Source organism: Rhipicephalus microplus, chromosome 7 (genome assembly GCF_043290135.1).
Source record: "Rhipicephalus microplus isolate Deutch F79 chromosome 7, USDA_Rmic, whole genome shotgun sequence".
Lineage (NCBI taxonomy): Eukaryota > Metazoa > Arthropoda > Arachnida > Ixodida > Ixodidae > Rhipicephalus > Rhipicephalus microplus.
In genome coordinates, this window is record NC_134706.1 from 64,666,255 (window position 1) to 64,685,117 (window position 18,863).

General features: G+C 46.4%; 1 protein-coding gene across 2 annotated transcripts in view; it reads right to left on the minus strand.

Annotated features, from left to right (window-relative positions):
* Positions 1–18,863, minus strand: part of LOC119179715 (xylosyltransferase oxt-like) — a 51,256-nt gene that overhangs the window by 3,965 nt on the left and 28,428 nt on the right. For both annotated transcript variants that reach the window (XM_075869220.1, XM_037430834.2), the window contains 3 exons: positions 14,992–15,168; positions 11,765–12,085; positions 5,048–5,320 (listed from right to left, as the gene is read on the minus strand). In XM_075869220.1, coding sequence (XP_075725335.1) covers positions 5,048–5,320; positions 11,765–12,085; positions 14,992–15,168 — 771 coding nt within the window. The remainder of the gene's footprint in view (positions 1–5,047; positions 5,321–11,764; positions 12,086–14,991; positions 15,169–18,863) is intronic.

The following is an 18,863-nucleotide window of genomic DNA, read 5'->3' on the forward strand; positions in this document are numbered from 1 at the left end:
CGCCCTTTACAGCCTCGTTTGTCGTTTTCCCGTGAGCACCCAACGCGAGGCGTCCCACAGTCCTTTGATTTACATCCATTCCCGATTGCACCTCTGTCCTCATGCACACCACTGAGTTCCCAAAAGTAAGCCCTGGAACCATTACACCCTTCCACAGACCTCGAAGCACCTCATACCTATTGTATCCCCACAACGCTCTGTGCTTCATTATTGCCGCATTCCTCTTTCCTTTTGCTGCCGAGGCTTTTTCCTGTACCTGAATGTATCTATCACTCTCATTTACCCATACTCCAAGGTACTTGTATTCACTTACCCTCGGTATTTCTTGGCCTTGTATGGACACCGTCTGATCACAGGGATCATTGAATGCCATCAATCCACACTTCGTTACACTGAATCCTAGTCCAAGAGCTTCACCTTCCCTTCCGCATATATTCGCCAGCTGCTGTATATCATCTCGACTGTCCGCAAATAAGACGATATCGTCCGCATAAAATAAACCTGGAAGCTTCTGCTCAATCATCATGCCGCCCTGTTTGTGTGACAGATTAAAACCAATGTTGCTACCTTCTAGCGCTTTTTCCATACTCACCATGTACAGCATGAATAACAGCGGGGACAAAGGACATCCCTGTCTCAGACCCTTGCTAACCTCAACGTTCTCTTTGCTACGCATTCCTTCCCACTCTATGCAAACTGTATTTTCTCGGTATATCTCCCTCAAAAGCTGTATACAGTCGTCGCCCATGCCCATTCCTTTCAATATATCCCACAAAATTTCCTGATTAACGTTGTCGTATGCCCCAGTGATGTCTAGAAAAGCCACGTACAAGGGCCTATTCTCTATTTTAGATATTTCTATACACTGAGTGAGAACAAACAGGTTATCGTCTAACCGCCTGTCGACTCGAAATCCGTTCTGAAGTTCTCCCAAAATATCGTTATGTTCGGCCCATGTTTCTATTTTCATTTTTACTGCTTGCATCGCCAACCTGTATAGTACCGATGTAATGGTTAGTGGTCTATACGAGCGAATCTTGTCCTTTTCTCCCTTGCCTTTATAGATTAAGTTCATTCTACTTTGTCGCCAACTGTCCGGTATTTGTCCGTCCTTTAAGCTTTTTTCTACTGCTTTTAACAATGCTTCTTTAGTGTTATGTCCTAGTTCGTTAATGAGGCTAACGGGAATCCCATCTAAACCCGCGGCAGTGCGCTTTGGAATTTTTCCTTCGGCCTTTTTCCAGTTGAAATTATCAAGTACTAGCTCTTCCTCTGTTGCTTTCTCCGCCACACTTTTACTCACCGGGGAGATCCCCTGGACGCTCTTTTGAAACGAATCGGCTGTTACCTTTTGGATGTAACCTAGCGCTTCGTACCCTTCCAATTGATTTCCTCCTTCATCTAGAATATGTTGTTGCGTTGTGACAGACTTCCTACCTAGCGCCTTTATGTGGCTCCAAAAAATACTAGGCGCGGCCTCCTTTTTTTCGTGTATCTCTGTCATCCAGCGTTCACTTTCACCTTTAATTTTTGCCTCTACCAATTTCTGTACAAGGGATTTTTTCTCTAAATATATTTCCCATATTTTTTTGACTTCGTCCTGCGGCCGCTTCTCCTTTTTTGCCTTTCTATGCTCCCGTGATGCTTCGCGTCGCTTCTCGATCGCCTCCCGGATTTCCTTGTTCCACCAACTTTTTGGCTTCCTTTTTCCTTTCCAGCAAACAGTTTTCTTCTCTTTCCCTATCTCCTTCATTAGATGTAACAGCTCACTATACTCCCAGTCCTTGCCTGGTATTGCGCATACTTCTTCCTCGACTCTTGCGGCTATATTTATTATTAGTTTGTCATTTAAATACGAGCTGCCAGACTTTGATTCCATGCTCATATTTTCAGTTTCGTATCCCATTTGTAATGTTATTCGTTTATGATCACTACCCAAGCTGTTAATGCCTTCCTCGTCTATCCTCATTTCTGTCAGTTTGTGGTAAATTCCTTCAGTCATGAGACAATAATCAATACTTGATTGCTTGTTTCCGACTTCCCATGTGATCTGGCCGTCACATTTAGGCCCGTGTTAACTATCTCCAGACTATGTTGCTCGCAAAGATCTAGTAATAACTTCCCATTGGTGTCTGAATATCCGTCAAGGTCATGTATGTGGGCATTCATGTCCCCTAGAAGGATGATTTCGGCCCCATTACCAAATTCCTTAATATCCGCACTCATGCAATCCACTATCTCCTGATTCTTTTCTCTGCAGTTATTCCCCGTCCACAAGTAGGCTACCCCTAGCCACGTTTCCTTTCCACCTACTGTGCCCAGAACCCAGAGGTGCTCTGAACACGTCTGTTTCACTCTAACCCATTTGGCTCCGCGATGAATTAGCATTCCTACACCCCCACCTTTCCTTTCCGATATGGTCCTGTTACACCCTTCCCAAACATAATTTTCAATATGTGGTGGCTCTTCCAAGTCTCTAAGGTGTGTTTCTGTAACCGCATACACGGCTATCTGTTCTTTGTTTAACTGCTCCTCAATCTCTAACCATTTTGCCTTCTTTCTGCCACCCTGCATGTTTATGTAACTAATTGCAACACGCGCCTTTTTCCTTTTTCTTTTACCTTTTTTCTGGTTTTTCGCAATTCTACCTGTCAAGGCGTCCTCCTGGTTGTTTTCCCTGTTACGAGCTACCCCGGACTCCGAAGGGCCCGTGAGCCCCCCAAAAAAGCTACTGCGCGTCCTGCCAGTCGCCAGCCCACCTCGTGTCCAAGTCTCTTATCGAAATGAATCTTGTCTCTTTGGAATCCACCCCACCTGTGCACTTCCCTGTTTAAATCCACTACCTCGAAACCCTTCTCTCGACTAATTCGCCATATCTCTTTGTTTGCGTCGACAACCGCTCTTTGCAGGTTGACGTTGCGTACTGGTACTTCCGGTACTGTGCATACTACAATTTGCACCTGGGGGGACACGGCGCGCATGTCATCCACCCCTTTCGCCAAGGTCGTCGCTAGTCCTGACGATTCTTTTTTCAGGACGTCATTTAGCCCTCCCGCAATTACAACGAGGTTACGATTGTTAGCTTTAGCTGCGAGTTGTTCACCCGCTTGACTCATTACTGTCCCCAGCGTTTGTCCTGGGAACGTCCCTATCGCAACTCTCTTGTCGCCTTTCACCCTTTCTTTGCTCACCGTCACATACAGGTGACGTCACATACAGGTGACGGTACCGCCATCTAGTGAACACTGCAAGAACTAAACGAGAGGTGGCTACATACAGGGGACGCAAAGCCCACGCCTTAAGGAGCTTCGCCCCTAAAAAAAGAAGACAAGCAAAGTTGAGCATCGTAAAACATGAATTTCATTCCCATAACGTTTCCTTCACTTCTGTGATCCAGCTTTAATATCACCTCTGGATACCCACCGATTCATAAGCTGCCACCTTGACAAGCTCAGTTCATACAGAGTTGTTTGCCAAAACCTGAAGGCTTGTTTTAAATAATAATATCTGGGGTTCCACGTCCCAAAACCACGACTCGATTATGCCAGATACCGTCGTAAGAGGCTTCAAAAATTTCGACCATCTACGCACACTGGCATTGCACAGTCCACGAGTCTCTACCATTTTGCCTCCACCAGGAATAACCTGTAAAATATGTGAAGTATTAAAACTAAGTTTAAAGGGCCAGTCAACGGGCTCCGACTTTTTCTTTTTTACACCCCCCAACCAAGATCGGTAATTCGTAGAGCACACCGCAGCGATCAGGTTTTCTGAATATTTAGGAGCTGCGCGCCCCGCGCAGAGCCTCCATTTCGAAAAACAATTCCCGCGCTCTTTACCTACGCCTGACCAATATCTTTGCACGCGCAGTGACGACAACTCGGCGACGTGACGCAGCTCGTCGATTGCTCTAAACCAGGTTTCAACAAACAGTAGTGAAGTCAAGGTGGACGATTGGGCGAGTTGGTGCGCTTGTCCTTGTATCTTCTTGTCGTCCGTGTTTACTACCGCGCAGTTACATACGTTGATCATGAATCACCACTGCGCTTGTCCTTGTATCTTCTTGTCGTCCGTGTTTACTACCGCGCAGTTACATACGTTGATTAGTAGTGAAGTCAACGACACTTCCTGTTCCCACCCACAGCTACGACAGAGCTATTCAATCATACGAGTTGCGAAACTCCCCATAGGCTCTATGCATCGAAGTTGGGATACTTCACTGACCCTGTCTTTGGGAGTGAGCAGATTGTTGTGCAACCTGTTGATTAGCACACCCATTATTAAGCAAATTATTTGCGTTTTGTGTTGCTGCTCCCTGATGAAGTGACAGTCTGCTCCCAAAAATCGAAATGCAAAAAAATCGGGCCAACTTCATGTTCGGGTTTTGGAACGCAGTTTTGCTGCAAATCGTCATCGGCTGCAAATCAAGTGACTGGGCTGTGGAGAAGCATCGGCACCAGGTAAACGATAAATAACCAGGCATCGCAGCGAGCGGAAGTGCGTTGCGACTGATCGAGTTCGCCGATGTCGTCAATCGCTGACGACTTGTCACATTGCCGAAGCGGGCGGAGTCACGACGACAAGCCACGCCTTCCCCTTCCTCTGAGGGAAAAGGATGGCGGGACGGCGCGAAAATTTGAAAGCAGCAAAACGCGATGTTCTTAGCCTTTGCAACTTCCTTATTATAGCACGTATTCGCAAAATTCTTGCGGCAGCATGTTCACGAAGTAAAAGTGCACATATTTCTCTTTACACCAATTTTTGGACCTTGTAGTTGTTTACTGGCCCTTTAAAAGCTTGTTATACTAAATTATATGCTCTAAATATAGCAAATTTTAAAATGTATTAGGTCAGTTCGTTTAGTAGTTGGGCCATGTTGGGTCAGGTTAGTTGGGCCCTAACAAATATTCTCTCTTTTTTTTTCATATGTGATATATATATACGATTCGAATTCGATTCGAAATTATTCACTTAATCACTGCTTGGTTTGAGTTCACCTTGAAGCTAACACATGCCTAGTAAATATACGCGAGCGATTCCAATGCACCTTGGCTGGATCCACCCAGACGATGGTGACCGCAATGGCTGGGCCGCTGCCCCACGAGTGGAGGATGCCCGGCGATGACTCCGGTCCCAGAATTCGAGCGAGGTCGCGGATCAACTGCTCTTTTGGGTCGTACTCTGTCCCCACGGAGATGAACCGAAGCCGAGCCAGGGCTGGAGCCGCGGCCGTATCCTGGTTGCCCGGCTGCCACCGCTCCAGCAATGCCAGGTGTGCCTCGTACGAGTCGCCGCCGGTCGTGTACGACATCAGCAGGCCCTGTTCACGTGCCGTGAAAATTATTATATTACTTCTTTGTTTATTTACAGCAAACTCTCGCTACACCAGGTATTTTCAAGTCAGCTTTGTTAGTGGGCCACAGTTGAGAAATTTAATCCTGCAGGGACCGGGACAGTGACGAGAAAAAGGTCAAAGAAGAGGGCGGAGGAGGGTGGAGATTAAACAAAAAATTTGAAAGAGCTCAGACTTTTGCCATATCTCATATGTGGGTCATTTCTAAAGTGGATTTGGTGTCAAAAGATTCGAACTGCATACCGACACTAATCTGCAAAACGTTATAATCTAGACAGGGTGCCCTAAGGAAAAAGAACACTTGAGGCCAATCATGGCTGCGTACTGTATTTACATAATTGTAGGTGAACCAATTTTATCTAAATTCGAAACCTGAAGTAGGGGGTCGACTTAGAATCGCAACTGAAACTAAAGCTTTTTTTTTTTTTTTTTTTTTTCTGTGCAATTTCAGGGGGGTCAAGCTACATTCAAGTCGACTCAAGTGTGAGACAGACGTGCGATTTTCCGTGCGATGCGGCGTGCGGCGTCGCATGGTACGGCGTGCCGCATGCGACGTTTTGGGACACACGGGGGCGAAGAAGCTCTCAGCGGCAGGCTTCGCCCCCATGCGGCGCCTCGGCATGCAGGGTCGAACGACTTGGTATCCTCGTAATGAGGCTCAAAACAAACAACATTGCACAGCCACACTTCGTTCTATAAAAATAATTAATAAATCGCATTCGTGAACGACAAGCACGTCGTAACCACGGGAACAGCTGATTATTTACGACTCCGACAGGTAGGCCTAGCATCGCGGGCGCCGGCCGTCGCCTATGCCGTTCACAAGCAAGCTCGTCATCGAGCGCTTGTTTTTGACAACACTATCAAGCATTGCGCTCGTATGTAATGCGTTAGCATACATTATTACTTTATCGATACCATTGATGTGAAGAGCAAAGGTGGAAGCGAAGCGAGCCAGTGGAGAGACGCCGGTAGCTGTGTTTACCTGCGAAATGACCTTGCATCGCTGCTCACGATCTCCGATCTCGCTAGCGGTTTCAAAACAGGCGTTGCCGTGCAGAAAAGGCACACTTCAAGCATCACTTTATTCAATCCGGAATAATATCACGTCACCAGGGATGTACTCGATGTTTGTCACGCCGCCGCAGTCGGCGATGTCAGCAATCCACGCTCGCACCGCTCCATCGACTCGCCTGGAGCATTGGACCACGGTTGATGGGAGCGGCGACAGGGAGATGGCGCCACTAGCCTCATGACGCCACTCGCATGCTCGCGCTGTGATTGGCTGCTGCCATGCGGCGGTGCGATGCTGCGACGAAAATATCTGGCTGGTTTGATGGTCGCCGCACCAGCTATGCGGTGGTGCGACGCGATGATACGTCACGAAACGTCACCACTCCGGCGGTCGCATCGTCGCACCGCTCGCCGAATCGCAGAGAAAATCGCACGTCTGTCTCGCGCTTTACAATTGTGTAGATATGGTAGCATACCCAAACAATGCAGTACTAATAGCAACAGGTGTGAAAATAATGCCAGTGCAACTTATCAGTAACGAAAGTTAAGTCACAAAATTATTTTAAAGAAATATGGGGCGAAGACAGGCACGGGTCGCGTCTTGAAGACACCCTGCTATACAAAAGCTCGAGCGACCAGAATACTGTATTTACTTGTTTCTAACTAACCCCTATTGTAACGCTAGGGGCGACTTTTCAGTGCACCCGGGAAGAAAGAAATAAAATGAAAGAACTGTGTGCTGCTCAGACAACTTGAATTTGGCAATTTTGGTATGTGATTGTAACGTGAGCGTCGACTTCAGGTGGCAAAAAATGAGAAAAAAAAACGGCGTTAAGTTCGAGTAAGTACGGTATGTGCCCATTGACAGGAGTCCCACTTGCACCGACTTCAGCTTGTTATGTGCCAAGCATAAATAAAATAATCAGCCAGTTTATCCCGTGCTAATAAGTTATAGCTGATGACTAGATGCAAGCCTCATTATATCAAAGTTGCAACTGATACGGAAGTTACTTGATGCACAGAAGTAATCAATAAAGTTGACGAGAGGACGACCGCCACGGTAACTAAATTGCCAGAGCATTGGGCGTGTTATCCGAAGGCTTCAGCTTTGGTCCCTGCCAGTTGCTAGCAGTCTTTTCATTCAGTTTAGTTTGTTCAGGTTTATAAGATCATTGCTGCAATGCTGTTAAAAGACTACAAGTAACATCCCCTATCCCTTCCTTGGCTTCATTGTCCGTTAGTTTTCTTTAAAGAGACACTAAAGAGCAAAACGATTTCTCGATTATTAGTAAAGTACAGTTTCACAATCTCCCAAACACCGCTCTCGCTGCGACACGATGCTTGGTAGGCTAGAAAACGTGCGAAAATGCAACTGGAGATGCCACCTTGGGATTCCTGCATCAAACACCGCGACGTCATAGACTTTGAAGACAGGTGCTGGGTCCATCATAGTTCATAATCGGTAAAGATAAAGTATATTATCATCTGTGGGTGCCATAGACCTGAGTGCATGAAGTTTATTAGCGATTCCGTTTATGTTAGTTCACTTTGCTTGGCTATCGACGGGTCCTAGGGGCGCTGTCAACCTCCTCATTGCTGTTGCTACTGCCGTTGCACAATGCTGCTGTGTGTAACGACAACACATCCACGACGATTGCCACGTCCGTCAGTTTATCTCAAATCGATGCAGCACTGTCTGTTATCAGGAAGTCCTCAACCGATGCGTCACGCCCACTACCTGCGTCACCAGTTGCGAGCGACGTGCTACCAAAGCTCTGTCATATCCACAGTTTCCGTGCTGGTTTCACAGTCACTAGACGAGGGAGGCTGGTCTTGCCGCACAAAACCTGTCTTTCTGAAGCAGTTTTAAATGGTGGTTTGCCTCACTTCATACCACACGCTGTAAACGAAATGTACAGCCTTTAGAAGGCCGCTCTTCAAATCAGGAGGCACTTCTGCACTGTTAGACGTGCTGGGAGCCGACCGATCAATCTTCAACAAGGCCCCTCGAGTATGCGCCACCAGTATAACACCTTGAACTTTACAATCACGCCGGCGTCCAGCGGTTGCAAACCTGCCATCGTATTAGGTGGCAAGAACATCAATTCAATTGACGGTAGCGCCGGGTTGTGTGCACTACAGTTATCTAGTAGCAATCTTCCGCCCCCGACTTTCAAAGACAGCAACTCTTCAAACAAGACGCAAGTCATCCACGCCTTCTTGTTGTCAATATAGCAAACCAAAATGTGCTGATTCGTGGAGCATACAGGCTTCTTGGATCGCCGATCACAAAGTGCTTCAGCCGATGGCTGCCGTCCGTATTCCCACGAAGTAATACGGTTACCCTAACCTTGGAGTGCTTTCCGCCCAGGCACGGACCGCCTTTCAAGGCATGCGTCTTCAACGGTGTCATTTAAAGGAAAAGGGCAGTCTCATTTCAGTTGTAAATATCTATGTCAGAGAAGCGCTTCATCAGTGCACGTATGTTGCTGTGGAGTCACTGCTGCTTTGCCTGTGCATCAAGAGAAGATGCTTCTCCCACCACATTTTTGTATACAATGTGCTGCTTACATACAATGTGCTGATTAATGAGTCTTTGTGTTTTTGTATCAAGCCGCCTCCGGGTTTAAAATTTGGCTGAAGAATGAGAAAAGCAACGTTTTTCGTGTTTGTGACAGGCATTGGCTCACTAATCAGCACATTATGGGCATAGATCGACGGGAACCACTGGTAGAGCGCCTCCTCTACATCCACATACACAAGAAATCCGCTCGTCGGCAAGGCCACTGCTTCCGGAATTCAAAATAGTGATGCTTCCGACTTTGAAGATCATTGATACTGTTCACGGGGCAAGCTCATATTTTTTTACGAGGGCGCTCACTAACAAATCACGTTGCCAATCCCGCAAAATTTTTGCACTTCGTGTCAAGCGTCACAGCCTTTTGCTTCAACAGCGCCATGCTTTTCGAGGTTTCTCTCTGCTCCATTCTTGCAGTAGCTCGCGTGATCCCTGAGGAGGAGAGACCGACCAGCGAGTGGGTGGGGGTGAGCGAGTACAGCCAGATGCCATTGCGTCGCTTTGCTTTTCACGTTTTTGTTGTCTCTCTCCTTTTGCACTTTCATTCAGCAAGTGATAAGCAGGGGGCAATCAGCCGCGAAGCGCACTGTTCTGCTTTTTTCATTGTTTTTTATCCCTCAGTCGAGGCTCGGCAAGGCGCAAAATGCGGTACTGCTGGCCCCATCTAGTAGCCCACTGCGCCAACTCTCGATGCTCTCCTTGGCTTTCTGAAACGGTCGGCACACGCTGTCGGCACAGTGCTGCAATGGCGATAGATTCGAACTCATCTATGCGAACTTATTGTCTTATCTCGGCATATTTTGTTTCATAACTTATGAATGTAAACGCTAAGATTACTCTGCATGGAACATGCCGTCCAGACGGCAAACTTTTCATCATTGTAACCGACATACAGTAGATAACGTATCGTTATATGTGAGGTTTTTTTTCCCTATAGACCCAACGCACAAAATGAGACGGTTAAGTCAAGCTGTCGTTATATGTGGCATCACTATAAGTGGACAGTACTGTATTGTATTAGTTATAACTGTGACCCTACTGCCATACAAATCTTGATACTATTCAAAGTTGCTTCCACTCCACTACGGACCAAAAAGTTGCATTCATGCATTGCTTGTTCAAATTATTAAAAACATTGGGCAAGCTGGTTGGGTAAAGACAAAAATGCCAACTTTTCTTAATATGTCATATAGTATACTATTGAACTACTAGTCAATTTGAAATTATTTGACCAAATTATTATTCGTTTCAAATCTCAAACTTACTATTTACCCATCTCTAGAACATTCTTTCGTAACTGGAGTTGAGAAATTTTCTGTTGCGGTCATATGCAAGATGTCCACATACGAAATCATATCACCGACACAAAGTTTGAATAAAAGGGCAGCTTTGGCCTGACACTGGGCAAGCATAGCTATTTTTCCTGTGTCCGCGGCTGTCCCGTGTGCCTGGTGGGGCACCAATGAAATACCCTAATTACTCAAACCTAATGCGCACCTTTTTTTTTCAGTTAATCGAGTTCATAAATTGCATGCGCGTTAGAATCGTGTAGAAAAAAAAAATGAATACGGCCATTCTATTGCGATCGGCATTTCCAAAATGGCTGCCCCCTATGTGAGTCGGCATGGCGCGTCGGCCATTTCTGCTCATGTGTTTCCTATGAGTGGCACTTTGTACGTGTGCTGAGGAGTTCGTCATCTTGTAGTGCATTAGCATCGATGGCTTGGAAGGGCCGACTTTAAAAACTCGACGAGTGCACCACGATGCCGCTTTTAAAAGAAAAGTCATCGCGTGTGCCGAAACGGATGGAAATCGGGCCGCATTGCGGTCGTTCAGAGTTCCCGAAACGTGCGTGCGGTACTGCCGGAAACAAAAGCAGAAGATTGTCCACAGCAAAGATTCATGCAAAGACTTCAGTGGACCACAGCAGGGTCGGTTTTTGCAAATTGAAGAGCTGCGCGGCGAGTATGCGATTGAGCAGTGAGCGGCACGGCGGCCCGTGACGACAGAACTGCTCCAAGTGCAGGCTATGCAGTTAGCTTTAGAAAAAGGGCTAATGCGGAGCCAGTTTAAAGCGAGCAGGTGCTGGCTAACTAACTTTATGAAGAGGAAAGGCTTTTCCCTCCGAAGGCAAACGGGCATATGCGAAAAGTTGCAGGTGGAGTACAAAGAAAAGCTTCACAGTTTTCAGATATTCGTCCTAAACTTGCGGCACAACAACAGCTACCTGCTTGGGCAAATCGGGAATGCCGATCAGATGCCTCTTTACTTCGACATGCCTGTCACCGCAATCGTCGAGAAGAAGGGGGCGAAGCAAGTTCGCGTGCTGACATCGGGCCACGGTAAAACTAGAGTGACGGCAGTGCTCCGTTGCACGTCAGATAGGCACAAGCTTCCCCCGTAACTCATATTTAAATGGAAGAAGCTCTCGAAAGGAGTCGTTTTCTCGAGTGGTGTGATCGTGCCGACCAACGAGAAAAATAGGTGCGCATTGCAATTCATGTCTTACTTTTTTTTTCGTCGTGTAAACCGGGTGCGCGTTACAATCGAGGGCGCGGTAGAATCGAGTAAATACGGTATGCCGCACCACTTTGCACTTACCACTACCGCCACCACCCCTACTGCCAGACGCAGTGTCTACAGTGCCATGCTAGTCTGGCAGCAACATACCACGTGACCCTTCTGCTCAGGTCATGCGACTCTCCTGCACATGACGGTGCTTAGTGAAAATGGGGCTGCTACGCTTTTCGGGGCACGAAAGCCAACCACGTGGCACTAAGTCAATGCTGTGCTGTTACCAAGTGGTACTCGGTACTCGCCTGAAATTGGTCTCCGAAGAAGTATAGATGAACGCTACTAATTGAAAGGCTACGGTTGCGGCCGATGACGCAGAACGAACCGAGGTGACGGTCGGCGAGCCTCGCCAGACTCTCATAGACCGTCAGCTTGACGTCGTCCGCAGCCACGCCATCACCGCTGTCGAACTCGTTCTGCCAGTAGCCAGCGGGCGGCACGGCGGGGCCAGCTGATGAGAGGTGTGGTCGCGACTCTGCGATCCACACGTCCACCTGGTCTAGCACTTTACGGCTGACCGATGACTCAAACTTCCGGGCAAAGAAGACTGGACGATCGCGAGTGGCCTGATTGAAAAAGAACAACAAGAAAGCAAGAAACAATAGAGAGGAGCTGTTTCAAACTTCATGCAGAAATTATGTGGGCATTAGCACTTCATTACTTCTGTTCACTTGTTTGTGAACATTGATGTCCCTAAGCTCTCCATACATATTATCTTTGCGTTGCAAGTATGCCAGGCAAACTTATACTGCCACATTCCTTATAGAATGCATTACGGTAATGGATGCTCAAGATTTGCGAAACAAAAAACTTAACTAACCAACTAAAACAACACTTTCAATTTCTGAGCCCTCACTGAAAATTGAAAGCTGTTTTTGTATGTGCCTGAAACACTCAAGCACAACGAGACTTGTCGTTAAGGCACCTTTTGTGCATCTTGGCGCCAAAGTTACCCCAACAACGGGTCTCTGCGTGTGCGCTGAGTAGGCAGCTTTTGTCTTCAGAAGAGTCTCCAATGATGCCCTTTTAGTGAACAAAGACCTGACTGACGCCACCATTGAATAGAGCACCGAAAGTATCGACGTCAGAAGAACAAAGGCTATGAGGCAAGCTTAACCAGCAGCTGCAAATAAGCTTCAGGACCTGAAGAAAATACAAATTAACCCCTTTATAATAGACATGCAGTGGGGAGCAATTCTTGTCTTTTATATGATGTGCCCCTCATAGGTGCGCACCACCTAGGCATTTTTTCATTAACTTGTATTTTACTGTAAGCACACTGGTGTCTCTTATTTATTTATTTATTTATTTTACCCTCAAGGCCAAGGGCATTACAGAGGGGAGTGGGAGTTCATGTAGCGTGAGCAATACAACAAAGAAATAAAGTACAGCAGCAACAACAACTAAACATATACACTTAACATCTGTTACATTGTTAATAATGCAGAGTGGAAGCGTTCATTATCTTGAATGCCAGCAATTGGTCCGGGAAGGTGGTTCCATTGGTTCGATGTACAAGGAATGAATAACTGAAAACAAGTATTAGTGAGGCACGTCATAATGCCTACTTTGTGAGGGTGGTCAGTGCAGGACGAAACATATGAAGGTGGGGAAATGAGAGCTGTGCGTAGAATAGAGTTGTGGTAATAAATTTTATGGAATAATTGAAGCCTACTGTGTTTGCAACGGGTAGCCAGATGAGGTAATTGCAAGGAATTTTTCATGAATGAAACACTACATGTTCTGCTGTAATTGTGAACAATGAAACGAGCGGCATTATTCTAGACTAGTTTTAATGATTTAATGAGAGTTTCAGAGCTGGGGTCCTAAATTGAAGCTGCGTATTCCAGTTCTGACCTAACTGATGTTTTGTATAACAGTGTTTTCAATAAGACTGGTGCAAAACGAAAGTTGTGGCGTAAGTAGCCTAACATGCGATTAGCGCTGTTAATTAAGTTCTCAACATGCAAAGACCAGGTTAGATTATCACAAATATTGACACCTAAGTACCGATATGATGTAATGTTTTCATTTGTCTCTTACATCAGGGTCTCTTCTTAAGAGGTTCGATCGTACAGCAAAATCTCGTTCATTCAACTCTCGTTAATTTAAAAAATTCGATTATTCGGATGTACTCCCTGGTCATAGCCAGTATAAGCACTGAGTAATGGTATGAAACTCTCGTTAATTTGGTCACATTCTCTGCTACCTGGTTAATTCGGACATTCCTCTGAGGACACTGAGTGCAAAGGGTCGCAAATGCCGCAGACAAATGAAAGGAGGCAGCACTGTCCGCATCGTCACTTTCATTACTTGGGGACCATGGTTCAATCCACGTGCGCGTTCAGCACACAGCCGTTTTATTTTAACTTGCCGCAGTGTGTGTGCAATGTCACAAAACAACTCATACATGGCAGAAGCTGTTGAAAGTGAGGTTTCAGCTGTGACCAGCAGGCTGGCACAAAACTCGTTTTGCTGAATCGCAATGAACGCTCTCAGTTCCCGGAGATTTTCGGCGAAATGCTCGTTATCACGTGCATGTGGTGATGTTGGTTAGGGCGGTATATAATAGCAGAAGGGTGCAGTGCACGTTTCGCGGTAATTAAACATGAGAGCCAGGCGTCGTAGTCACCATCGAGTTTCGTAAAATTAACTAGAGGGGTCTCTGGCGCTGAAATAGTTCAGCTATGAGAGTGATGGGTAGTTCACAAAAATGACTAGTCTTCGTGCCTGTGGCTTCGAACGTGCTTGCGGCTTTGTTTTTGCCGTCTTTTGGTTTCCTTCTGAACAAAAGAACGAATCGGTGGTAACTTCGCAATCCGATCAGAATCGGTGAGCCTAAATGGTTAAGGTGGCGACCTGCAACCGCTAAACCTTTGTTGAACTTTGTCTAGCCGCAAAGCGGATTGAGGCCACACGGAACCTAACGAAGCCAAAAGAACGAAGATCAGACAAATTTGTGCACTACCCATCATTACCATACTAGATGAAGCGTCGTGGGTTGCAGCTATTGTAAAATATAGCACCAGAGTTCGCTGTAGTGTAGTTGTAAGAAACTCTATAGCCGTGGCGCAGAGAACGAAGTCGCAGGATGACGAGAATTACGGTTTTTGCATTGTTCTCATGCAACCGAAGTACAGGATTTACAGATTCACCAAAAAAAGAAAGTTTACCGATGTAACAGACATTTGTCTATCGTTTTTTAACACTTGCGATAAATAAGCACTTTGTTTATTTACTCAAATTACCTGCAGCACCCGAAGGAATTATTGCAGGAGGGAATACACAGAGTAACATAGTATTCCTACTTAAAGGTGGATAACTATGAAAACAAGATTACCATAAAAACAGAAAAAAAAAATTAGCTACGAGTGCAACAGTACGTCTCTAAACGATGTTTCGTTCCCGTGAAATCTGAACTACCGAGGTTTTACTGCACGTTCTCCGATATGTAACACAGGCGGCAACCCACCTGAATGCGAGGCCAATCATCCGTGCGGAAGACGTTTGGTGAGCACCCACACCAGTCAACGACGTGGCGGTGCTGGCACTGGCAACCCTGGCGGCGCTTCCAGTTGACCAGCCGCAGGTTCTGGTCGGCCACCGTGCCGCAGAAGATGCTGTTTTGCAGCGCCGTGTGGAAGAATGACTGGAAAAGCAAGCCAACCGGTGGCAGAGCTTGGCGCGCAGTTCACAGGATAAATGATATCACTTTAACAGAAAATCTCTTACTAGCTGTAATTTGCCCAGTCTATGAGAAAACAATCATCATCATGAGCGAGTATATGCCACAGAATACAGGTGGACCCCACTACTGACCTCTGGTCCATTAAAAATGAAGAAGGCAAAGATTAGCCCTACAAATGGCTCCAGAACAATGGCAATACAAGGTAATGGGAAAGGCGGCAGTGGCTGGGAAAATACCCTGAAGTGATGGCTCGCCTTCACCAATGACGACATGCCTGTAAATCTGCGAGCGGAGCGACCGAGAAGGGGTCTCTATAAGAGTTATCCCCGAAACTTTCTCTCTCTAGAGCTTGGCCTTACACATAGTGTCTGTGACTGCCCGTGGTTTGACTCGAACTCGTCTGCACTGAGAATCGATTTAGAAGCAACCTAGCAACCCCTATCTAAAGCCTGCAACGACCTTGAAGACACAGTTTCCTATAAGTACACTAGAGGAAACTCTGGCACTAGTGTCTATGGAGCTGCAGCGCACTGAGCTTCAGCGAGCATGGGAATGATGGGTAGTACATGAAAAGACAGATGCTTGGGCTAGTTGGTGATTGGGAATCAACATATTTGCACAGCGCAAGACTACGAGTAGTTACGACGTGACTACAGAAGAAGAGACAAAGACAGAAAGAGCACTGTTTCTTTTTTTTTGCGCTCTTTCTGTCCTTGTCTCTTCTTCTGTAGTTACGTCGTAACTACTCGTAGTCTTGCGCTGTGCAAATATGTTAGTACATGAATTTGTCAAAGTTCTGTACTCTCGACGCTGGTTGGCTTCGCATGGCTTGGAAGTTGCTTTGTTACAAAATGACAATAGGCTAATGTTCAGCAGTTGTACTTCACTACTCCAACTTTTTAGGATCACCATTTAAAATCGGCTCCCAAGTTTATAACTGTTCGTTCTTTGCTTCGAAAGGAAATGAAAACACAGGAATAAATGAAGCCACAAGTGCGATTCGAAGCCCGCAAGCATGAAGACTAGGCAAATCCGTGTACTATCCATTATTCCCATGGTCGCTGAACGATCGCAGCACCAGTTAATTTTAGTTAATTTTAGGAAACTCTATGCTTGAAGCAGCCTAGAAACAAACTGCATCCCTTAGCCAGAGCCTCGGAACAACCTACAAGCAACCAGATTGGTCTTCAGAGCCGTGGATCTAGAGCGGCTCAACAAAGCACAAGAAAAAACAAATGATCACGCGAACACGAGCGCCATTCCGCAACTATACTTTATTCAGTAGCCCAGAGCAGATATACAGTCGAACACGGTTATATCAAACCCACTTATATCGAATTTTCGGGTATATCGAACTCGCAAGTTATCCCCTTGAAATTATTTTGTAAAGGTATGAAAATTTGCACATTTATATCGAACGGTATTTTTAGCCACCTTTGGATATATCCAACGCCGCGCGAATTGGAGGGTGCGCTTTAACACTCTCGCCTCTCCTCCCCCACCCTCCCGCGATGGCTGTGGCAGCGCAGCTCCGTGCGCAAGTTGGAAGGCGCATTTTGGCCTTCGCAGCGCCTGGCGACCTCCGCGCGTCACCACGCCTCCACCAAAACCCGAAACACTTGGAAAAAGATAAAGGCAAGAGGGCTCGGACTGCACAATCTCTAACTTACGAAGCAGCCTTTTTTTCGTTTCTCTTTCTCTCTCTTATGCTTTCTCCCCGTACCAGTTGGCTCAAAGAGCAGGAACGAAGGAGCCGACGTCCTCCTCCTTTTGCCTTTTATTTTTTGTTGCTGTTTTGTGAGTTTTAATCAGCCAACCACAGCTCACGCTTTTTGCTGTTGCCCTCGCAGGTGGCCATCGCCTCGCAAGCGCTTTGTTGCTTGCGCTGTGGCGTTGCTTACGTACCACTGTATGTGCAACATTTCTCTTTTGCGTGCCTGGTGTGCAAAGTCTCTGTGGACTCCTTGAATTGTCGAATTCACGTGTAGCTATGGCCAGCATCAAGAAGCGAGAGGCCCTCGACTTTGCGACAAAGTTGAAGGCCATTCAGCGTGTTCGACCGTCGCAGACGACTTCGGGATACCACGGAGCACTCTGAGTACCTTGTTGAAAAACAAGGCAGATATCAAGGCAAAGGCAGCGGTCATCGGGAGCCAGTCATGTGCGCGCTTCTGCCCATGGGAATGTAGAAAAGGCACTGTATGCCTGGTTTTTAGAAGTGCGCACTAAGAACAATCTGATGGATAGCCTGATGCTGATCGCCAAGGCCAAATGGTTTGCTGCTGCACTCGGTGAAACAACTTTGTTGACAACAGCGAGTGGCTTCCCTTGCTCTTGACAACAGCGAGTCGTTTCACCGATTTAAGCAGTGCTACAACATCGTTGGCAAAACCAATCCTGGCGAAAGCGAAGCTGTCAGCCGCCGGGACATCCAGCAGTTGATGACGAAGGAGTGGCCAAAAATCTCCGCTAAGTTTTCTCTCGCGGACATCTTCAATGCCTGGCGAGGCGTGAAGACAGACACAGTGGCAACTGCTTCGGCAAGGTAGGCTTCAACACAGCAGAACTTGTGGGAACCCAAGAAGACAACGACAACGAGCACATAGATGACGCGTTTCGAAAGCTGTCGTCCCGCTTCCCGGCAGCAGTTCCACACGAAGTGTCTGCGGACAACTTCGTGGAAGTGGACTGAAATTTCCAGACCGACAGCTCATGTCACAAGGAGGATCGTCCGGACGAGGCGCTGGCTACACGCGCGTACTCTGTTGCTGAAGTGGCGGCAGCGTTTGGCACCATTCGCCGTTGTATAGGCCACATGGACAAAACCGGGCTGTTGCACCTGAACAGCCTTGATAAAACAAAGAAGCACTTCAAAAACGAAGAAACACTTCAAAAAATGAAACGAAAAAACACTTCAAAAAACGAAGAAACACTTCAAAAACTGGTATAACTGTTAGTTCAAGCGCAAGAATAAACAGAAAGGAAGAGAGGACAAGCGCTTTTTCGCAACTAAACTGTTTATTAGAAAGGGCAGAATATATATACAGGCAACTAAAAACAACGCATGCATGTGCAGGCATAAAAGTACACCCATGGCACATCGAGAACACAGGGTAAAAGAAGAAAGATTATCTCGGAACATAATCTAGAAAAGCAAACTCTTTATCGTGCAGCAAAACCGAAGGCTGGCTGACGCATTGTTCCCCTCTTTTTCTTATGTGAAAAGCTTCTGCCAACTCACGAGTTAATTTATTTTTAGATCAAAAAACCACTTCAGTATTTTGAAAAAGAGGATAACAACCGCACTCTCTGCAATGAGGCACGAGATGCGATGCACCCAATGATTTCAAAGAAGAATCGTGCTCTCTGAGATGAACATTGACGCACCTTCTCGACTGACCAATGTACACTTTACCACAGCTAAAAGGAGTCATGTAAACAACGCCCATTGTGCAGTCCATGAACTTTTTGCTGTGTTTCATGCGACATTGCGGAAACTCTCTTCTTGCGGAACTGACAGTTATACCATGCATATCCAACTAGCCCAACTTTCGATTCTGTTGCACTTCAAAAACTAAGAAGCAGGCTAAAATTAACATTTTTTTTTTCTATAAATAAATCATTCGGTTGCGGCGTGTGTGCAGAATTAGTTGCCA